This window comes from Meira miltonrushii, assembly GCF_003144205.1.
Source record: "Meira miltonrushii strain MCA 3882 unplaced genomic scaffold FA14scaffold_3, whole genome shotgun sequence".
NCBI classification, from domain to species: Eukaryota; Fungi; Basidiomycota; class Exobasidiomycetes; order Exobasidiales; family Brachybasidiaceae; genus Meira; species Meira miltonrushii.
The window spans coordinates 1,444,867-1,466,084 of NW_020289945.1; the positions used below are offsets into that span (position 1 = coordinate 1,444,867).

Genomic DNA, 21,218 nt, shown 5'->3' on the forward strand with positions numbered 1-21,218 from the left:
TCGAAGCTTGAGCAGGAGACTTTGCGTCTGATAGAAGGACCGAAAGCGTTTCGATATAAGGTCCATATGCAGTTTGTGCAGGATCGGATCGATTTTCTAGATGGAACAAGATATTTTTCAGAAGCGTCTGCAAGGAGAGTAAAGCTGATTCATCGCTCGAAGCGGCAAGTTGCTGTACCAGACTGCGAGCACCTTCGCTAGCTGATTTGATCGATACAGAAGCCCATTGAAGCAGCACCTCATCATCGATATCTAATGCCTTCTTTTCCGCTTCTGATAGAGATGGATGCTTGCGGCCTGAGGAATCTTGCCGCGACTTGGTGTACTTTTGATATAGAACTCTTCTCCTTGTTGCAGTGGCCACCCATCTTGTATATTGAATGAAAGATTCGAATGAGGGTGATGCTGCTAATTGCCGGTATGAATCAATGGCGATTGCTCTTTGTGATGCTCTGGTTTGAGAAGCAGATTTTCTACCGCGGAACAAGCTTTGAATGTTTGTTGCGGCAATATGGCGTGCTCTGATCTCTTGACGAAGAGCTCTTGAATCCCTAGCTTGTTGAGCTAGTTGGGCAGAACTGATTTCATGAGCAGATCCTAAGTTTATATTTCGCTGTGTTAGCGATCCTGTGAAGTTGTAATTCATCTCTGATAGAGATGAGCTGAGATAACTATATCTCACTCAAAAAGTAATGAAAAGAGTATGGGTGGCGGAAGTAAGTTGTTGTAAGAGTGAATACCTGGACGTTTCAAAAACCAACAATAAGTGTTGTACTATGGCCGGCTTTGATTATGGAAATGCGTGTACTAATTTCATGCAGTCAATGCATGCGCTGCGTCGTAATCCTGTGCCTGCCAGTGGAAATCTCCACTTCTATATCCGATTACCGACTAAATTTCATTTTTGGCCGGATTTAAAAACGCCCTTTGGAATTTTTATTTCGGTTGAGATAAATTGGATATCAATGAAACATTCGCAAAATCTTCAAAATCACCATCTCTGTCATACGTCTCATACACACCCATCGAAAAGATGGCACAGGGATTCAAACCATCCAAAGCCGGATCTTCTAGTAAGAGTAAGACTACATCATCCACTAGAACAAAGACTGGACCAAAAAGAGGACGTGAGTAATGCTACTTTAGCTATTGAAATTGTACATCCACTAATCAACTTTACAACCTATCAAACAGCCAGAGTGATTGCACCACGAAAGCAATCTGCAGTAACACAAGCATCACAGAAAAAGGTGAGTGTACCTTCAGCACAAACTCTGCTTATGGCAGCCATCTGACACCATCCCATCCATTTTCACAATCTACAGAAACAACAAGCGTCCCTAACGAAAAAGATTGAATCTGATATGGCAGGAAGAGCTGCAGGAGGTGGTCCATTGACAATCATGAAAAAAGCCGGTGACGCTACTCTAAAAGCACAACAAGACGAATTCGATCGTAAGATGGCAAAGAAAAAAGCAACAGGAAGACCTCAATAAAGGGAAAGATGACTATTGAACACTGTACATTGAACTATGCTAATCATGATACCACCACAGGAAGACTGAATGTTATACATGCTCTATTCCGACTTTTCTTCTTTCTCCTTGCGACCTTCAAAGAACTGAAAAGAGAAGAAAGCAGATCAGTATAGCACTTCACCTACAGAAACACAACACGGACTCACCTTTCCGACTTTTGCCAACACATAGCGAATCGTCTTGCCAAAGCCGGCTGTATAAATGCCTTTAAGGCTTTGCGAACGTGCTGGACCACGAACAATCTCTGCAATCTTTGAAAGAAGAACAGTTTGAAAATCCGATTGTTTCACCACAGCCAACCAAAAGTTATCCCATTTATCTTTGTCTATATGCGCAGCTTTTGCGCCCGGCATTCTTGCAACATTTTCCGATCTTGTCGAAAGGGAAAGTTGTAAAAATGCATCATTTTTATCCGGATGAGATGTATAATGTTGTTGAATCTTTTCACGTAATCGGAGTGGTAATTTTGATGCATGTTTCGCTCGTACTTTATCCGAACAATCTTGTGTTAATGTGAATCGATTCTTCCTTGTCTCCTCTATGCTTATCGTCTCAATGCTTCGGATTAAGCTACCATATAGCCGCCTAAACATTTCACGTTGATTTAAAACAATATTTCGTACCTTGTTCGCATTCTCACCTCCCGGTACACTCATCCTGAAATCTCCCGTGTACGAAAGGGAAGCGATTCGGGTGTAGAGCTCTGCTTCACCAAATTGCTCAGGCAGCAGTAGAAGTGAGGTTCGTAATGCTGATGCCAAGTTGACCTGTTGTGCTAGCCTAGCTCTAGCATCGGTGGCTAGGAGAGTGACTGGCTTATGCATTCTGCCACTGATGTACAGAGTATCCCAATCCAATAAATCAGAGCAGAGAGTATCGATATCCATTACGCCATACTTTATCAGTTCATCCTCGATTCGAACGTAAGGATGATACCATAGCCCTGCTCCTAATGGTTGAACGAACCCGATTCCCAAACTCCCAAGAAGTCTTGCTATCCAACTATAATGTTTTGGATTTTGTTTCATATTTATTCCATGCCAATGTTGTGGATGATTAACAGCCATGACTAAATCAATCATCTTCTTACCTTCTTTTGTTGTCGGTTTTGCTGAATGTTCTGGTCCTGCTTGACTTTGTGGGAATACGCCTGATCCATATGCGAATGCGAATCTGATTGGTTCTGGAAACGATTTCATTATTGCTTCAAATCGTTTTGTCAATTCCAGGTCCAATGGAACAACTTGATTTGCTCCAAATGACTTGGGAAAACTAGGAGGAGGAAAAGAGGGTGTTTTTATGTATCGAGTTGATGATGATGCGCCAATATTGTCTTGCTGGTAAGCTCTTGTTGAAGTATGGAATGATGCTGCACGAAGGAATACGATATTATTGGACACAACAAAGACATCCTGTCTCGCCAGCAAGCAGCTTCTTGATCCTATCCTCGCAACCATCTTGGACTACCAGTGAAGGAAAGAATGGAAGTCGTTCAATGGTTGTCAAGTGGAGAGAGTTGCTTGATCTTGAGAAGAAACGTTGTTCTGTTAGTTACACTTTAGTTTATTTCCGCTTCCGCGTTTTCTCGCTTTTCATTTCGGGCCTTTTAATTTTTGGCTCCACTTCTTGTAAGCAAGATTGAAAGAGGAAATTCGCACTATCGATTAGGGTCCATAGAACTACTCAATTATTAGCATTGAAACATGTAGGCTAAGTGATCATAATCAGGACATTCTTGAAGATTGTTGATAATCCAAGGTATATATTTGTACATTTTATCTCAGAGGGAACGATCAACATCTTAATACATTTCTAGACTTGCACCCTAGATGTTTGGGAAGCGAGGGAAAGTAGTTTGTAAGGTCAGCTATTTCATCTTTCGAATATGTTTATTGCCAGCACTCACATCATGAATTTCATCTGGATGATTGAAGAAAGAGAAAAAAAAATATCAGCAGCAGTTCAAAAACGTCAAATAAATCGATGACGAACTCACAGTCGCTCAGTGTGATGTGATCTTTGAAAACTGTGTACCATTTCTTCAATTGAATCTGACAAAATGTAAAAAAGGGTGATAGGTTAGATCTCTGAGCTCGCTTGAAGTTGCTGAATGACTCATCCCCACTTTCCAGGTAAGATGTCGAATATTATGGAACGGTCTTCTCTCCCTCTCGTAATGAAAGAAAGGCAAATTGTATCGATTCGATCTCCATAGACGTCTTACCCACAAATTGGGGATCACTGAATCAATTGATGTCTGCTCACCTTTTCGGGTGTTGTACCAGTTTGTGCTGCGATTAGCTTTTTCAAATCGCCCACTGTATCATCCGGGCTGCATTTTACACGAACTGATAAAGAGTGACTATGATGTTAGCTTTCTAGTCAAATACAACCTTTTATTGTCTCACTCACCCTTTCGCCCTAGTCGATCATTGGCGATCACTTCAATAAGTTTTGGCATGGTTGAGAGTGATAGGGATGGAAGAAAGATGCGTTGTTGATCAGAAGATACATTAAAGTCTAAAATAAGCACGGTCCTGACGCGTAAATGAAGGCGTGGAACAAATCGAGAAGATTGCTAACAAACAATTCTCACTCTCATACCACATACCCCTCCTTGTTATTTGGTCACAATGGCACAACAAGGTACGCATGATGGCGTCACAGAAGATGAAGCTGCACTCTACGATCGTCAAATTCGATTGTGGGGATTAGAAGCACAAGGAAAGATTCGTACATCACATATCTTGGTAATCAATTTGGATGGGCTAACGACGGAAGCGATCAAGAATTGGGTCTTGGCTGGTATCCAGAGATTGACTTTGATAGATTTTCGTCCACACACACAATGGAATGATCTGTCTGCAGGATTCTTCTGGCGAGAAGAAGATGTAGGTGAATCGATAGATAGATTAACACCTGCTGCTGCTCGCATTCAGGCTCTCAATCCTCTGGTCAAGATTGAGGTATTACCTTCTTCATCTCTCAAAGACCTTTTGGATCCTTCTTCTTCTTCATTGGCAGATTTGAAGCCAAGCGTCATGGTCATCGGTATTCCTTCCGGACCGCAAAGTCTATCAGCACAATGGAACAAAGATTCTTTAATCACTTTGAACGATCGATCTCGTCAATTAGGAATACCATTTTACATTTCAGGCAGTCAAGGTTTCAATGGATTCATCTTTAGCGATTTAGGAGACTCGCATCAATACGTGATCGAAAAGCCAGAAGTGAACGCTCCCCTTCCTGCTTCGACGGTCGAGGGTGCTGCTTTGGGTGCAAAGGCTTTCACCGCAGAGCAACAAGGCGATGCCACTCCCGTACAAGCAGCTGTTCCATCTTCCTCGAAACGTTTGGAGAAGGTCAAACAAGAGTTTGTGCCCCTACGAAAAGCCTTGGACAAGACATGGAAAGGACTTCCTCGTGCTCAACTGAGACGTCAGAAGCCCAGTTTGGGATACCTTGGTGTATTGGCGTTGTGGGAATTGAGCGGAGATGGCAAGATCCCTTCGACGGAAGAATTGGCAAGCACTTGCAAAAGTCTCATCGAAGAGCGTGGTCTTGATTTAAAGACATTGCTGGTATCAGAAGAGGACTTTACTGCATTTATTGATGCTCTGAGCATCAGTCTGTCTCAACCAGGAGAATTCTCGCCTACATGCGCGATGGTTGGTGGAGTCTTATCTCAGGATGTCCTCAACGCGATTGGAGGAAGGGAAGCACCTTTGGTCAATTGGTTCCAATTAGAAGGCTTGACTGGTTCTGGCCAAATTCATGCACTGTCCACGCCACCCAGCAGTATCATACCGCCAACTGCAATCTAGACGAAAATCATGTAGACTACTTCTCACATCTGTACTTAGTAAGGTACATACAAGAAACAGTGTAATTTTATTCAATGATCGACTGAACAAAAAAAGGCTATGCCATGTATTGCTGTAAGGGTTGAAGAAGATTTGATGGTATTTGAGAAAGAGCTGAAGAAACCTTTTGAGGTTGTTGTGCATTTAATGCTTTTAATCCGTTACCCAAATATTGTCGAATATCTCTTCCTTGCAAAATACTTGAAGCAAGGTCATTCTTTGCTGCTGCTGAAGCTGTTGTTGAACTACGCAAAACAGCAAAGGATCCTTGAAATCCTGCACCGCCTGCACCACCTTGTTCTTCCCAATCCTGCAAGAAAACTTCATCTGCTTCTGCTTGTGCATCTCGGGCAGATAAAGCCGTTGCCAATGAAGCATCTTCAGTCATTCGTAAAATTGCCGAGAGAACGGCAGGGAACGCAGTCGTCAAACCGGGTTGTTCTAACATCCTTTTGCCTTCAATCAACAAGCGCGAGAACCCTGTTACCACCGTTCGCTTTTGTCTAGGTAACGCTTTTGGTAAATCGGGCAACATGACACCTTGTAATATTTGACCAAACAAACCTGGCTGTACGCCATCAAATGCATCGACGACATAGTCTGGGAAGCCATTATCTTGAATGCAGCACATAGAAGCGACAAAATGAACGAAAGCACGAGAGAATTTCTCTGTTCGGCTGTTTTGCAATCTTGTCAACATCAACGTTAGGACGGGCGTTCTGTAAGACGTTAATCTACTTTTGTCAACATGCGTGAAAATGCTCAACAAGAGCTCGAATCCATATTCGTCATTTACTCTGCTTGCAATCAATTGTTGGTAAATACCCAAAAGACTTTGCAATGCCGAATCATCCAGTTGTGCACTTCCTTTTGACAAGAATGCCTGAAGTAGTCGAACCAAAGCAGGAATGTTGCTTCTTGCTTGCCATAAAGCCGGTGTCAATAGCGAAGGCAACAAAGAAGTGTACGATGGCGGAACATCACCTCCAGGTCGAATTTCAAGCATTTGCGATAGGATCTGGAACACAAATGGAACGAACTCTGACACATCATTTTGCAAGATGGCCATGAAAGGTGTCGAAAGTGACTGCTCAAAGTCCGAGATAGTAGATGCATTTGCAGCAGTGACAAATCGAATCAATGCTGAAATACTCTCGAAGCAGTATTGACTGAATTTGGGATTACTTGGATTCTTGAGAATTTCCGATAGAATTGCTGTGAGATGCGACAAAACAGGTCCGCGAGCATCCACCATTCGCTCTCTTGCTGTGACGATAAGACGCATCACGCAACGCATCAAGTAATCATTCTCGGCAACCTTTTCAGGAGTGGATCCACTTTGAATGTTTCGGAACAACGCCATCAAGATTGCTTCGGCAAACGGTTGTACGTCATCTGGTGTGAAAAGTGGCGTCGTTCGGGATTGCGGAGACTTGAGGAAGAGAATTCGCTCAATGGCAATTGCTGCATACGATGATGTCACATAGCTTTGCGATTCCAAATGACGAACAAGAAGTGGAAGGACTGAAAGTAGCTGTTCTTTGGTCAATTGATTTCTGAAAGTTTGAAGATACTTGATCGCATCAACTTGCAAAATTGGGTGGACAGAGTTCGTGTCAGCTTGGAGATCCACAAATACGTTATCCGAGAAGAATTGGACGACGTTGACCAGGGAATTAGTCGAAGAAACACCTCCAGCAGCTGTACTACTTGTACTTGCGATACTTGTCAAGAGATAAACAGCTGTATCTTTCATTCTCCAGTTCTTTACTGGGTCCTCTGCATACTTTTGTAGGTATTGCGTGATGTATCTGGAGATAATTGATGTGATTTGATCAGCAAATTGATCCAATAGCGCACGAGAGAAAGAGGATGCTGCTCTTCTTCGTGTATCTGCATCAAGCGTCTCCATTGCAAAGTCTCTTCTAATCCATTCCAAAGGCTCATCTTCGAACATCTCTTCATCTTGTTCTCGTAAAGAGATGTTTGGTAAGATGATCGCCTCCACAAACGCATTTAGAGTCTCATCACTAGCAAAAGCGGCTCTTTGGGATGGCATGCGCACAATTGTTGAAAGAAGCGCCATTGCTCTAGACACCATCACGTCCTCTTTTTCGCCTTGTCCACAGCCCCCTAACATTTCCCAGACTGATTTCACCAAATCAGGAACAAAAGGTTCGGTGACGTCCAAGTATCGCTGGGCATACAGCTCTCCAATACTGCAGATCTCTGCTCGAATCTTCTGTCCATCTTGAGGAGATGCTTCGTCAGGGTCACCCTCCATCATATTTGCCAAAGCCGGATTGCGTACATAAATCCCATTCGGTTGAGCTTTTGGGTTGAGATATTTAAGCATGAGACCAAAGACGGATTGGAGATTGTCTTCGAACAGGGGTGGCAAGTCTTGAGCTGATAGATCGTGGAAGATCTGTAGAAGGAGTAGAAGCGTTGAAGATGTAGAAGGAGGTGGAGAAGTTTGTGACAAAGCTTCGTCTGTCACTTTGAGCAGCTCCAAGAAAGGCTGTGCGAATCTTTCCAAGACTAGATTGATTTCTGTGTACAAAGAATCGGATCGGAAAGCTGCTCTCCATTTACGAAAGATGCTATGTGCTGATTGTAGAACAGCTTGCAGTGCTACTGAATCAGGCGACTGGCCTTGCATGCCTGCCACAAGTTCGTCTATCAGTGTCGGCCATCGTTCCGGGAAGTCCTTATCTGCAATGAGTGAGATACATTCACTCAACTGTAATCGTAAACCAATCGGATTTGCTGCCAATGCGTTAGGCTGAGATAGTTGCAGCAAGAGTGGAAGTAAAGATGAACGAAGCTGTTGACGATCAGATTGTGGTACTAATTGGTATATGGATAATTGTTGATTATTCTCCAATTCCAGCTGTTCATCATCAGACCAAGCTTGACGACAGACATTCTTTAGCTTGATCGATGCAGCCAATCGAACAGGTATAGGTTGATCGGAATATGAAGAGATTAAGTTGATCAAGAGTAAAGCGAAATGCTGATCAGGCTGTCGTTCAAGTGAGGTTAATGTTGCCTCTGCTTGTTGACGAGCTGCAGGATTGAGCGTATCACTGAAGAGTTTTGATAGCTGACCGATCATCTCGGTCGAAGGACCGGAGTTGGCCATCTTTGCGAGTAAAGGATGGATGGAGTAGTCAAGAAAGCAACACTCTATGAGAAGAATGACAAACCTTCTTGCTGGATTTTTTCTTTGAGTTGGCCTATGCGCTTTTGTTTGGTGTTGGTCTATTCATAATATTTTAACGCGTATGTAAAATGCTCGCTAGAGGAACTTCATTGAAAGCCACGTGAGACAAATGCAAAATGTTATCATCAGAGATGCATGAATCGAATCTTATCGAGGAAAAAAGTTATCGACAAGAGCACGCGATTTGAACGCAACACAGACGCCGTGCCCACTTGAATTTCAGGGCTTAAATCCGTCCGATCTAGAAGATGACTCGCATATATTTTCACTACATCTTCTTGCATCCCCTATAAAGTCATCATTACTGCGATTTGCAATCATGGTTCCTCCTTCACCATTGGGTAGAGGAAACGAGAACTATTTCAACCGAAAAGGATCTTCAGCAGGCATGAGCAGTAGTAGCGATGCAAGTCAAAATGAAACTTGGATCGTACAAAAGTATGGTGGTACTTCAGTAGGAAAACAATTACCAACAATTGCACAACATATCGCTCCTTCCTATCTTTCCAATCCAAACGTTCGTCTTGCTATCGTATGTTCTGCTCGTTCAGGACAGACAAAAGCTCTTGGTACAACAAATTTACTTTTACAAGCAGCTAAAGAAGCTTTACAACCGGAAGATGAAAATGATACAGCAAGTCCGATCGAAAGCTCTAGCTTATCCAACTCATTCTCAAATCTACGTGACAGCAGCAATGCTACTGCAAACGGTACATTTTCCAGATTAGCCCGTAGTGCGAGCAGAGGTGCAGCAGGGCTAGGGACAGGATCACCACTGCCAACATCTAAAAGAGCCGAAAGTCCTGCTACTTTGAATTCAGCATTAGACTCAAAATTGAAGAGTTTAACAATGGAAAATTCTGCGTCCAACGGTGCTCCTATTGCTACAGGCTACAATGCTACTGTGGACCGTATCATGCACGATCATATCGTTGCTGTACGAGAAGCAGTGACGAAAAATGTGGAAGCACGGGAAAGGCTTGAACATGAGATCGTGGATGATTGTGAACGATTACGTGACTTTTTGATGGCTGCAAAGATTATTGAAGAAATCTCACCTAAATCTCAAGATATCATCATGTCAATAGGGGAACGATTATCTTGCCGAATTGTGGTGGGCGCTTTATTGGACGTTGGAATTGATGCCGAGCTTGTAGGCATGGAAACTGTGATTGATGCAAACTTCTTGGAAGAGCTACAGTCGAAAAGGGCGAGACTGGACGTCTCAAGCACATCACAAGGAGAGGAGTATCTAGATCAAGCTTTCTATGATCTGCTATCAGTCAAAATGGCAGACCGACTACGAGCAGTAAAAGGAGTTCCGGTGGTAACAGGATTCTTTGGTCATGTGCCAGGATCACTTTTATCACAAGTAGGAAGAGGATATACGGATCTGTGTGCTGCTTTGTGTGCCGTAGGACTGCAGGCGGCAGAATTGCAAATATGGAAAGAAGTCGATGGAGTTTTTACTGCTGATCCACGAAAAGTGTCCACAGCAAGATTGATTGATGCAATCACACCAGAAGAAGCAGCAGAATTGACATACTACGGCAGTGAAGTGATTCACCCTTTCACTATGGAACAAGCTATCAAAAAAGCCGTCCCGATCAGAATAAAAAACGTAGAAAATCCTGAAGGATCTGGTACGGTAATCTTCCCACCTGCATCTTCAAGCAAAGATCCCGAAAAGTTGATGGGCGCCTTCCTCAAACAGCCAAAAACGCCTGGCTCGACCAGTGGAACAACAACGCCTTGGGGATCCATGTCAATGACAAGTTCTGCTATTACAGCAGTGATGGGAGAACCAAAAGAGCTAAGAAGACCTACTGCTGTCACGATCAAAGAAGATATTTGGATTTTAAACGTTCATTCGAATCGTAAAACTTTATCGCATGGCTTCTTTGCACGTATATTTACCACTTTGGATAAACATGGAGTTATTGTTGATTTGATTTCAACATCAGAAGTGCATGTTTCAATGGCTTTGCATGGTGGTCAAGCAGGCTTGAAGCGTGGAAGGGTGGTAGACAGACTCAAATCGGAATTGAGTTTATTGGGAGAAGTGTCAATTGTGAAGGATATGACAATTTTGAGTTTGGTCGGATCGCATATGCGTAATATGGTTGGTGTTTCTGGCAAAATGTTTAACACATTGGCAGAAGGAAATATCAACATCGAAATGATCAGTCAAGGTGCAAATGAGATTAATATCAGTTGCGTTATTCATCAAAAGAACGCTCTCAAAGCGTTAAATATGATTCATTATTCTGTTCTTGAAGGCAGTACAAAGATGCCAAACGCAGAAGCAGGTAATTTTGGTCGAGCATTTTTCTAAAATCAATTTTATGACTTGACTTGTACATTTACATCATAGGATTCTATCTTGCAAAAATATCATGAATTACAGAGATTATATTTCTATGCGTGTGTGAGTGTATATTTTAAGGTTTAGAATAAGCGCGTTAACAACTTGCATTTGTACCTTTATCGCTACCAACCTTCTTTGTCCGACTAACAATGTCAGCTTCTGAAACACCTGTCGACTTTACCGATACGGTAGCATGGACAGGAGAAACAGAAATTAGTGCAAGTGATGTGGTCGAGAAACAGCAGCTGGTAAAGTGAGTTACTCTATAGCAGCAGAAGATTCGTTGCAATGAGCTGCAGCGTCGTTCACACTGAATGTCTAAAACCTTGATTTCGAAATTGATGATGATGGAGACTGACACATTCACTATCATACTCTTTGAACTATCTGCAGAGACATACTGGGTATGCAAGAAGGACTAAAAGGTACGTATTCCACCTCATATTCTTGACTGCCAGGTCTATGGCTCACACTTTGACAATCTCCCCTCTTCAGGATTGATGACCCGTATCTCAACCGTTCAACAAGATTGTGTGAAAGCGGAAGCGGATAACGAAATGCTGCAAATGTATATCGACAGTGTCACAAAGAGCTTGGCAGCCAAAAGCTAGAAGGCGGTTTGAGAGGCTCTGTGTAATCAGCCATCAAACTTTGCATCTTTTCGCGGCAATTATTCAACATCTGCCGATTGAACATCACTTGTATTTTACTCTTCATGCTTGTAGATTATTTCATCATTACAACGACTTTGCCATATTGCCGACGGTATGAATTCTTCTTTCCTTGCCAAAAAAGTCATGCTTGAGCTAATAAGGTTCCACGTCGGATTTAAAGTATCCGTGCTCGGGCCACAGGCACAAATTAGACTTTGGAACATTCTTCCTCTTCGGTAATCTTCTTACCTTCCTTCCTTCATTTCAAAAGGCTAAGATTTCAGCACGATGGCCAAGCCGGCCAAGACGTCTCTCAGTGTTCCGCAGAGACGGAGTAGCAAACAGATCGATGAACCGATCGTGCCAGAAGATGACAATGACGGCCTTTCTCCCTCTCATGTACGCAAGGAGGAAGGATCTATAGTGTGGGGATTAGCAATCTTGGTCCCGTTCGCTGCTATGATAGCATACATCGCTCTCATACACCAGCAAACCAAAACATCTTCTCCGACATTGGATCATCTACAAGGAATTCTGTTGATCCCAGGGCTGATACCCACGTTAGCATTGACTTCGATAGCGCCTCTATTGACCTACCACGTAGTCAAAGCTACCAAGGATGCATTCCTGAAAAAAGGCTTCGGGGGCAAAGATCTGCTCAAAGGCAATTCAAACAAGATTCCCGAGTCTTTGGGTCTACCAACAAGTATAGTGTATTGTCTTTTGATGTGCAGCTATATTCCTTTTCGTTATGGAATGGGTAAATCGGATTCTCCTCAACGAACGGCACGCAGTCTTATCGACAACGCAGACGGAGGATGGAGCGGAGATATGCATGGGCAAAGAGACTTTCCGCATCACGAGCTGTCTTCGTATCTGTCATCACTCATGTCCATCTTATCATCGGTACTCCTTGGATTCATCGATGATGTGTTTGATATCAGATGGAGGCTAAAGATGCCGATCCCATTACTGGCAAGTTTGCCTATGCTTGTCGTCTATCAAGCAGGACATGGAGGAACATCTGTCGTTGTGCCAGGCTGGCCTACCTTCCTACGAACTTGGCTAGGAGCTCGAGTGATCACATTAGGTCCTCTTTACCATCTTTTCATCCTGCTTGTATCGACTTTCAGCGTTCACAGCATCAACATTTTGGCCGGCATCAATGGAGTGGAAGTAGGTCAAGCTCTCATTATCGGAATCTCTCTCTGTTGCAACGATGTTCTTTATTTGGATCCAAGAGCAGGACAGCCCGGAAGTTTTGCTTCTGTTGAATTACGGGATCGACATCTATTCAGCTTGGCTTTGCTGCTTCCGTTTTGTGGATGTTGCGTAGGCCTTTTGACGTGGAACAAATTTCCTGCTCGAGTATTCGTTGGCGATACGTTTTGCTATTTTGCCGGACAGGTATTAGCATGTGCAGGAGTGCTGGGGCATTTCTCAAAGACATTGCTGCTCTTCTTTGTTCCGCAATTGATCAATTTTGCTTTGAGCTTACCGCAATTGTTTGGCCTTGTTCCTTGTCCTCGTCATCGAGTGCCTAATGTGGATCTGGAAACAATGTCCCTTCATCCTTCGATCGCACTATTTACCGAAGAGAGACCTGCGGGCACCCTGGCTCAGATAATTCTCCAAATTTTCTCAGCCCTGCATCTGATCAAATTGGAATGGCGAGAAGAGAACAAGAGAAAGGTGCTACACAGCACTACAAATCTAACGATCTTGAATGCAATCTTGGTCTTTAGGGGAGCCTTGCCGTTGCAGCGTGATGCTTCGGGTCGAGTGGAAAACGGTCATGAGAAGCAGGCTACACACAAAGTACAAATATCCGAAAGGGGTCTTTGGTGGCATGTGATGCTATTTCAAGCTTTCTGTAGCTCTGTAGCATTCGCAGTACGATATTGGATAGCGGCTATCGTATTCCCTCAATAGGACAAAAAATCATAATGATGTATTATTAAACCCAACAGTGATATCTGCCCCTATTGCTTCGATAATTCGCTTCCCAATTTATAATTCAATACCTGTTCAGAAAGGAAGAAACATTTGTCAGTATGTAACAATCTCAGTATTAACACCATTCAATCTCACCTTATCCCAATCAATCTTTTGCCGTGTCATCGGTAATTGCCTTCTCAATGCACGGAAAGCTCCTTCGCTCAAATCTGAAGATTGTTTGAACAGCTCTTGTTGATACTCCTCCTCGAATTTCTCGATAGCTTTGACGAAAGATGCAGCCTGTGAAGAGATGGGTGTGCTCTGTTTCACATCCAACGTCTGACCTTTTCGAGTATGCAGCTGAACATTTCCATCTTCAAAGTAGTGTATATGAACGCTGCTTTCTGCTTCGATCTCTTGAGCATCGGATGATGCTAAAGTATAACTTGATCTCCATCGACCTGACCAGAAGTTGGACAATTTGTACTTATTGGCAGCAATGTGAATCACGATCTTTGTTTCGCCATTTGTCTCTTCGTCTTCTTGTTCTTTCGGGAGAGTAACTTTCTGTGCATTCTCAGAAGGAGCATGGTTTGCCTCCTTTGTTTCCTCTGCTTTCTGTTCGCTATTTTCAGTGTTTGCCTCTACTGCTTCTGCATCTTTAGCGGTTTGCACGGGGTCATCTTCGACTTCAGCTTTTTCTGCCTCCTCTTTGGGAGTTTCCTCCGTTGCTTTCTCAGCGTCTTGTACACTGGTTGATACTGATCCTGCCAATTCTTCTGGTTCGAGCTCATTGTTTACCTTTCTTGCTTCTTCCGCTACCTCATCCTGTACGGCGACGACTTGTCTTGGCAAAGGGACGGCAATGACCTCTACAACACCAGTAGCATATCGATCCGCGACATAAGAAGATAACAGCTTTTCGAGTTCTGACCGTAATGGTTCTATATGTTGGTTTTCCTTGTAGGGTTTTGGATCAGATGTTTTGTGTGTTACATGATCAACTTTGAAAGAAATTCGATGACGAGGTGCGATGAACCGGTCAGAATGACCTGGATGAATGTTACTTTTACTTAAAATCGTCTTCCCTTTTCCTTCTGGTAAGTCCACAACGATCAATTGTTCAACGTTATGCTCTTCCCGTGCCAATTCAACTTTCTCCTTGAATTCTTGTTCGTCCTTTGCGCTTGCATCTTCTTCGCATGTGATTAGACCATGTAAATCTTCATAGACATTTGATACTTGACCTGGCGGAGATTGCAGCAAGAGCGGAACTGCCAAATCGGCTCTTGAACCTGACATGACTGATGAGTAGGAAGACGAAGAAAGATGATGACGGTAACAAGTCTTATGGAGGACAAGAAGAACAACACGTACACTTACAAAAAGGGCACAATAGCTGTGCATACACTCTACACGCTGGCCGTTACGCACAGACGGATTGACATGCATGCGGGTCATTAAAGTTGTTATGCTTTTTACGCTATCGGTTTATGTTCACTACGACCAAGAACTCAGCATTTATCGGGTTGTCAAAATCAACGGCACCGTACGTTTACAACGGCCGTAGGGCCAAGTTGATCATTACAGAATATTCCGAACATTATGGCAATCATTGACAATAAGAGATTAGAAGCGGATGAAGAAGCGGAAAGAAATGCGAGAATAGAAGCAGAAGAATATGCTTCCCGAAATGATCGTGCTTGGCATCAACCCCCTCCAGCGTATGAAGAAGCTGCCGGTGGTCCTTCTGGCTCTTCCTCTGTAGCACAACAGAGAAGCACTCCAAACTATCAATCAACATCAACAGATGAGTCTCCCATACCAGATCAGCCTGACAATCCTGCCACTGCACAACAATCACAGCCTCGATCCAATGATGAAGAATCAGATGATGAATCTATGCCACTACTCACAAGAAGGCAAAAAATCAAGTTGAAGCAAAAGCTGAGAGGCAGAACGAGATACAGACGTTTTTGGCATTTCTTATTTGCATTCTTGCTGGGTGCATTTGTTCTATCCCTGGTCATGAATCTCTTGGGCAAGAGTGCAGATACAAAAAAGGATATGCCAGAGCCTTGGTGGGACGATGGCAAGCCAGTTCGAGATCCAGAATGGTCGCCTGTTAAGGATACACCGCAAGAGTCGTGGCCTTCGCCCAACATTCCACAATATACAAGTAGAGCACTCTTTTCCATCGCAGCGAATGAATCTCTAGCGTTTGTACGTGCTCACGGATCTTCCTATAATGGTGTTATAATCACTCTACCAGCTTCGTCTATTGACAAAGAAGAATGGCAGGAATTTGATATAAGGCCAATGATCGATCGGATTGGAGTTCTGGTAGAGGCTAAATTCAGCCATCGAAGCCTACTCAACAAGGTCCGAATAAATACAATGATCGATGAAAGAGATGGCGAAAGAAAGGAGGGTGTCAGTGTTAATGGAGAAAATAAACATCTTTCGCCCGATGAGAATCTAACACTCAACTTTTACGTTTTCTTACCTGATTCAACTTATCGTACAGCACCTCAGGGTTTAGCAAGGGATGGTACTTCGTGGATTCGGAATTTAGAACTAATGTCGGATAATACACGAGTCGCTGTGGAAGGATATGATGGACTGAATGACGACGTCCCTGGAACGATGGGCTGGACATTTGGCAAGCTTGCTGTGTATGCTCGAACGGGTGGGATCACGATTGGAATGGCAATTCGTGCAAATGAAAGTATCTCAATGCATATAGACACTGGCCAGATTAGAGATATTTACTTTCGTGAACCAACATTGGTCGCTCTTGCAGCACCAAAAGTCGACGTTACCACAGCTAATGGACCGATTTGGATTTCGGGAGCAGTGGGAATCGATCATCTCAATTTGAAGTCAGTCACAGGAGGCCTTAATATCAGCCATATTGCTGTAGCAGAAAAGGTGTCTTGTTCTTCATCTGTGGGCGTTCTGGGTGGGCGATGGAGTGCTTATCGTTCTATAAGTGCACACACGACGGCTGATTTACAGATAGACGTTGATGCAAATAAAGATACATACTTTGATTATGTCAAATCTTCTGGTTTGTTGCAAATCTTGAACCCCGAAAAGACTGCAGGAATCTTAGCAATGTCATCTAACGAATCCTCGTGGCGACCTTTAAAGGTTGATGCATTCACTCAAACTGGGCGAATCGTTTTAGATTATCGCGATCAAGACAAGAAGACATTACTGATGTCTAATGCCACAACTGTTACAGGCTCGATCATGGTTCGTCATTCTTCAGGATTTGAAGGAAGGTATGATATTCGGACGACGGTAGGATCCATCAAAATAAATCAACCAAACGCCGGGAAGCCCGAATCGGGAAAACACTTTACTGTCGATCTTGATGTAGACAAGGGTAAAATAGGTAGATTGATGAAAGGTAGATCTTGGTTTAAGAATCATGATTGGAAAGATGGAGGAACAGACGGATCTTCGCTATTTCCAATTTCACATTCTGTCATGACCACCGAAGTCGGTAGCATACGTGCAGACTTTGCTTGAGTCAATTTATACTTTATCTTGTTAGGATTGCTGTATTTGCTTCTTTTCTTGTATTATATGCTTTATACCACCACTTTATTAGGTTGAATTCTTATTTCACTTTTTCGACTCAGCATCTTTTCGTTTTACTTAGCGCTAAGCCGGATAAGCACGTCAATCTTGGGAGCTACGCCCGCGTTTGCGCCTCTAGCCAAAGGTCTGGACATAGATAAAAGATAAAAAAAAAGTGCAGTGCAGTGCATGAAGGTACATTTAGGCAATGGAGCTAATACAACTGCATTCAATTGACGGGCCAATCCGTACCTTTGGCAACGTTCCTGACGTTTCACCACCATCTCCCAAAAGGAGCGTCTGTCTGTCTCTTGACAGAAAGGGAATAAAAGACTAAGTATTCGAATCAAATGGCGATCATTAACGCAAAAAGGGCTGAAGCGGAGGAGGAGGCTGAACGAAATTCACGTAGAGATGCGGAAGAATATGCTGCAAGACATGATACAGCATGGCAACAGCCACCACCAGCATATGAAGAAGCAGCAACAGGAGAATCATCCACTTCAACCAGTGCTGGAGGTGGACAATCTCAGAGACCGAATGATGAAATAAATGCAACAGAAAGAGAAAGGTTACAAGAGGAAGAGCTCTTTCGTCAACGCAACAGAGAACAACACAGAGAGAGAAGACGTGAAAGGCTGAGGCATCAATCTATTCGATTCAGAGAAGATGACGTTGAACGAGATGGGGAAGAAGAATCAGATGCAGAATCAACGCCTTTGCTGACCAGAAGACAAAAGATTTTGCTGAAAAAGAAATTACGATTTAATTCAAAATATCGGCGATCGTGTCGGTTTATGGCAGCACTTCTTTTAATCGCCATTGTGATCTTGCTCTTCTTTGACTTATTCACGAATGATGGAAACAATAAAGGCAAGAGTGAACCTTGGGAATCAGACGGTAGACCGGTTGAAGGACCACATTGGTCTCCCATCGTAGAGGCGCCGCGTGATGAATGGATCTCGCCAAATTTACAGCAATATATGTGTAATACGTCCTTCTCCTTACCGGCTGATACTTCTATGACATTCGTAAGAGCTCATGGTGTAGCATTTACCGGGCTCTTGCGTACAGGATCAGCAGATGAGGTTACGAAGAAAGAATGGAACATCATACACGGCGGTCCTGGATTGGATCGGATAGCTGTAGTTGTGCAGGCTCGATTCACGCATTCACGACTTCTCGATTTGGTCACCTTGAATAAAGTGATCGACGACAAGAATCCAGAGAACATAGCAGAAGGGGTCAGTCTTAATGCTTACGGTGTGCCTACCAGAGGCAATGAGTTTCTCGCCTTCACGATCAACGTTCTTTTGCCTGATCCAACTTATCGGTCCAAAGAGGGACTAGCAAGGGATGGAACCTCATTCATACCAGCTCTGGATCTTTATGCAGACAATTTACGAATCGTCTTTGAAGGTTTTGCTCAGCCGTATCGTGATGGAACTATTCCTGGAGTTACGTTTGGTAGGATTACAGCGAATGCAAGAATAGCCGGAATATCACTTGGAATGAAGTTGCTCGCAAATGAGTCAGTCAGCATGCGAGTTGAAACAGGTCAAATTCGTGACATCTTCTTCACGGAGGTGCTACCGTTCATCATCGCAGCCCCACGTGTGGATCTGCTTACATTGAATGGACCCATCTGGATTTCAGGCGTTGTGGGAATCGAAGAGGTCAAGCTACACACCATCTCTGGCGGTTTGAATGTCAGTCAGATCGCTGTTGCGAAAAAGGTGATTTGTTCAACTCGAGATGGTGTTTTGGGAGGCAGATATAGCGCACTTGATTCAATTTCGGCAAGCACGACAACAGCAGATGTTAGGGTAGATGTGGTGGCGCATAAAGACACCTACAAAGACCACATTAGACAAAGTGGTTTGCTAGCCATTATTGATCCTCACAAAGCGGCAGACATTATGAAGGAGCACTCAGGAAGTTTATCTTGGAGGAAGTTGGAAGTCGATGCTTTCACACAGACGGGAACTTCTTTCGTCAACTATATTGACCAAGATCGGGAGACGCAGTTGTACTCTAATGTGACATCAATCACAGGTTACGTCGATGTGACCCATTCACATGCTTTTGAAGGAAGCTTCGAAGTTGAAACGATGATCGGATCCGTCACTGTACAAGAGCCAGATTATGGAAAGCCTTACAAGAGAAAAGCATTCGTTGTGGATCTTGGTGATGGTGAAGGAAAGATTGGAAAGTATATCAAAGGAAGGGTTTGGTTCTTCAAACATGGTTGGGAAAATGTTGGTCCTGATCGTAATTACGGTTACCCGCATTCTCATTCGAGAATGTATAGCAATATAGGTCGTATAATGGGTACGTTCAACTGATTGTCCTTAGGCTTTAATTTTCGTGTATACTATATCTTTTTATTGTACGATTTAATGATACCTTTTGATGGATATTTGTATGATACAGTATTTGCGTGTGCTGTCTCAGTCTACTAAAGCCCACATCATGTACACTGCAATACTGCGGAAAGGAGCCCATTCTGCTGCCAATGCTTCCATCTCGGGAGGGCTGTAATTGGATATGAGAATGTCAGTGGATATTATAGAATTCGGATAAGTAGGTAATACTCACGTCAAGTATACGTTTCCTTTTGCCTTCTTTCCTTCTCGCCTAGTCTTTAGTAGGGAAGGAGAGATTCCTTCGGGTAGTGGCGGAATCTTGTAACTTGTGTGACCGTTAGTGGGAGGTGCACTGAAGTGCGGTCCAGTTTCATGTTCGTCTTTGATATTATCAATGTTCGGAATCTCTCTTTCGACCTGAGCTTGCGATTCTGTCAAATGATCTTCTATGACGGTTACCTTTTCTTGTGAATCGTGAACGTCTTCTTTTTTTGCTTGTTTTTGTTTTCTTTTCTTTTCTTCGATTTTGAGTTGATTTGAATTTGAAGTAAAAAAGATTACCATTCCACGTTGAACGCCTAAATCTCCAACAGGTAAGATGTTTCCTCTTCTCAATGCGAACATCAATAGCATTTCTGCCGTCCATCTTCCAACACCTTTGATCTGTACCAATTCCGCAATACAATCTTCTTCGTTTAGGGTAATGATTTTACGTGCATCTAATCTACCATCACTAAACCTTCTTGCAACATCTTTGACGTATTTCACCTTTGCTCCACTCAAGCCTGCCGTACGCAAGAATGCATCGTCGGATTGACAAACATCTATAGGATGAGGAAAGGGTAGCGAGTCCCTCGGTATGGCATCAAAATCGGGTTTTTCAGGAAGCTCCGTATGGAACAAGCGAACGAATCGATATACAATCACCCTTGCTGCTAGCCAGCTGACTTGTTGACCCAATATGGACGTTGCCAGAGTGCGAAAGAGGTCCAATTCACGTACCCTGCCATCAACTAATTCCTGATAGGGCTTTAATTCGATTTGTTCCAACATCGTATCGAATCTGGAATCTACCGAGCGTAAGTGAGAAACAGCTTCATCCAGATCGAACGGTAGTCTTGGATAATCAATCGTTGTTGCTTTGCTCACTTCATCACGACTTAATAGCGGTAGCTGTTCTTCTTCTGCAACATGTGCAGTGGCCGGCTTCCCGCTCTCTTTCTTTGGTGTAGCTTTCCGCTTCTTCGGAGAAGGTGTTTCGGCTACAGATGTTGCGATCGCAATTGTTTCTGTTCCATTTTCAACTTTCGTACGTTTTGTACCGTTCACCTGGCTGGCGACGGTGGATTTCTGTCGTACAAAATTCTTTGCGATACTTTCTTCTGGTTTAGGCGGAATGACCGTTTCATTATGATGTTTTGCTTGTCGTGTTCGTAATGTGACCATCTCTGTAATTCTTATCCTTCGAAGTAATAGCAAGCTTATTGTTCTTGTATTGATGATGGCCAGCATCCAAAATCTCTTATGGATGGATGCAAAACGGGAAGACTGTTCTCAAATTTCAATCTGCTCAGCACGAAAAACTGCATGCATATTTCTCCACACTCACTCTGTAAGGCGTTAGCGTCATAACCAAACAACGACATTCACTCACACGCCTTCCCGCCTTTCTATTTTA

The 21,218-nt window shown here is 43.3% G+C and overlaps 11 protein-coding genes across 11 annotated transcripts; 7 read left to right on the forward strand and 4 right to left on the reverse strand.

The window, feature by feature from the left end:
• Positions 1–960: 960 nt before the first annotated feature.
• Positions 961–1,569, forward strand: FA14DRAFT_65029 (uncharacterized protein). The gene is made up of 3 exons (XM_025502635.1): positions 961–1,127; positions 1,195–1,250; positions 1,326–1,569. The coding sequence occupies exons 1-3, from the start codon at positions 1,034–1,036 to the stop codon at positions 1,494–1,496; spliced, it is 321 nt and encodes a 106-aa protein (XP_025354050.1). The 5' UTR covers positions 961–1,033; the 3' UTR covers positions 1,497–1,569.
• FA14DRAFT_161443 (Mmp37-domain-containing protein) lies at positions 1,476–3,050 on the reverse strand. The gene has a single exon (XM_025499124.1). It carries the CDS (start codon positions 2,993–2,995, stop codon positions 1,643–1,645), a length of 1,353 nt encoding a protein of 450 aa, XP_025354051.1. The 5' UTR covers positions 2,996–3,050; the 3' UTR covers positions 1,476–1,642.
• A 1,081-nt stretch (positions 3,051–4,131) lies between these two features.
• FA14DRAFT_147729 (uncharacterized protein) lies at positions 4,132–5,362 on the forward strand (the record flags this gene model as incomplete). Its single annotated transcript, XM_025497357.1, has 2 exons — positions 4,132–4,814; positions 4,869–5,362. Exons 1-2 carry the CDS (start codon positions 4,172–4,174, stop codon positions 5,360–5,362), a joined length of 1,137 nt encoding a protein of 378 aa, XP_025354052.1. The 5' UTR covers positions 4,132–4,171.
• A 48-nt stretch (positions 5,363–5,410) lies between these two features.
• On the reverse strand, positions 5,411–8,608 carry FA14DRAFT_65066 (Cse1-domain-containing protein). The gene has a single exon (XM_025502636.1). It carries the CDS (start codon positions 8,544–8,546, stop codon positions 5,460–5,462), a length of 3,087 nt encoding a protein of 1,028 aa, XP_025354053.1. The 5' UTR covers positions 8,547–8,608; the 3' UTR covers positions 5,411–5,459.
• A 407-nt stretch (positions 8,609–9,015) lies between these two features.
• Positions 9,016–10,962, forward strand: FA14DRAFT_123514 (aspartate kinase; the record flags this gene model as incomplete). Its single annotated transcript, XM_025496581.1, has 1 exon — positions 9,016–10,962. One exon carries the CDS (start codon positions 9,016–9,018, stop codon positions 10,960–10,962), a length of 1,947 nt encoding a protein of 648 aa, XP_025354054.1.
• Positions 10,963–11,117: 155 nt separating this feature from the next.
• Positions 11,118–11,982, forward strand: FA14DRAFT_168296 (uncharacterized protein). Its single transcript, XM_025500136.1, has 3 exons — positions 11,118–11,248; positions 11,389–11,420; positions 11,491–11,982. Exons 1-3 carry the CDS (start codon positions 11,145–11,147, stop codon positions 11,604–11,606), a joined length of 252 nt encoding a protein of 83 aa, XP_025354055.1. The 5' UTR covers positions 11,118–11,144; the 3' UTR covers positions 11,607–11,982.
• On the forward strand, positions 11,918–13,844 carry FA14DRAFT_161445 (uncharacterized protein). Its single transcript, XM_025499125.1, has 2 exons — positions 11,918–13,672; positions 13,740–13,844. Exon 1 carries the CDS (start codon positions 11,937–11,939, stop codon positions 13,578–13,580), a length of 1,644 nt encoding a protein of 547 aa, XP_025354056.1. The 5' UTR covers positions 11,918–11,936; the 3' UTR covers positions 13,581–13,672; positions 13,740–13,844.
• On the reverse strand, positions 13,698–14,888 carry FA14DRAFT_156437 (subunits of heterodimeric actin filament capping protein Capz; the record flags this gene model as incomplete). The annotated part of the gene is made up of 1 exon (XM_025497827.1): positions 13,698–14,888. One exon carries the CDS (start codon positions 14,886–14,888, stop codon positions 13,698–13,700), a length of 1,191 nt encoding a protein of 396 aa, XP_025354057.1.
• Positions 14,889–15,094: 206 nt separating this feature from the next.
• FA14DRAFT_161446 (uncharacterized protein) lies at positions 15,095–17,236 on the forward strand. Its single transcript, XM_025499126.1, has one exon. The coding sequence runs from the start codon at positions 15,192–15,194 to the stop codon at positions 17,121–17,123; it is 1,932 nt and encodes a 643-aa protein (XP_025354058.1). The 5' UTR covers positions 15,095–15,191; the 3' UTR covers positions 17,124–17,236.
• Positions 17,237–17,386: 150 nt separating this feature from the next.
• Positions 17,387–19,593, forward strand: FA14DRAFT_161447 (uncharacterized protein). Its single transcript, XM_025499127.1, has one exon. It carries the CDS (start codon positions 17,525–17,527, stop codon positions 19,517–19,519), a length of 1,995 nt encoding a protein of 664 aa, XP_025354059.1. The 5' UTR covers positions 17,387–17,524; the 3' UTR covers positions 19,520–19,593.
• On the reverse strand, positions 19,572–21,170 carry FA14DRAFT_185332 (DNA glycosylase; the record flags this gene model as incomplete). The annotated part of the gene is made up of 3 exons (XM_025501449.1): positions 19,572–19,709; positions 19,773–21,088; positions 21,150–21,170. 3 exons carry the CDS (start codon positions 21,168–21,170, stop codon positions 19,625–19,627), a joined length of 1,422 nt encoding a protein of 473 aa, XP_025354060.1. The 3' UTR covers positions 19,572–19,624.
• Between the last annotated feature and the right edge of the window lie 48 nt (positions 21,171–21,218).

Coding starts and splice junctions, on each gene's coding strand:
- FA14DRAFT_65029 (XM_025502635.1), top strand. CDS start 1,034: ATGGCACAGGGATTCAAACCATCCAAAGCCGGATCTTCTAGTAAGAGT. Junction 1,128..1,194: donor GACTGGACCAAAAAGAGGAC/GTGAGTAATGCT, acceptor CCTATCAAACAG/CCAGAGTGATTGCACCACGA. Junction 1,251..1,325: donor CACAAGCATCACAGAAAAAG/GTGAGTGTACCT, acceptor CACAATCTACAG/AAACAACAAGCGTCCCTAAC.
- FA14DRAFT_161443 (XM_025499124.1), bottom strand. CDS start 2,995: ATGGTTGCGAGGATAGGATCAAGAAGCTGCTTGCTGGCGAGACAGGAT.
- FA14DRAFT_65066 (XM_025502636.1), bottom strand. CDS start 8,546: ATGGCCAACTCCGGTCCTTCGACCGAGATGATCGGTCAGCTATCAAAA.
- FA14DRAFT_168296 (XM_025500136.1), top strand. CDS start 11,145: ATGTCAGCTTCTGAAACACCTGTCGACTTTACCGATACGGTAGCATGG. Junction 11,249..11,388: donor GAGAAACAGCAGCTGGTAAA/GTGAGTTACTCT, acceptor AACTATCTGCAG/AGACATACTGGGTATGCAAG. Junction 11,421..11,490: donor TATGCAAGAAGGACTAAAAG/GTACGTATTCCA, acceptor TCCCCTCTTCAG/GATTGATGACCCGTATCTCA.
- FA14DRAFT_161445 (XM_025499125.1), top strand. CDS start 11,937: ATGGCCAAGCCGGCCAAGACGTCTCTCAGTGTTCCGCAGAGACGGAGT.
- FA14DRAFT_161446 (XM_025499126.1), top strand. CDS start 15,192: ATGGCAATCATTGACAATAAGAGATTAGAAGCGGATGAAGAAGCGGAA.
- FA14DRAFT_161447 (XM_025499127.1), top strand. CDS start 17,525: ATGGCGATCATTAACGCAAAAAGGGCTGAAGCGGAGGAGGAGGCTGAA.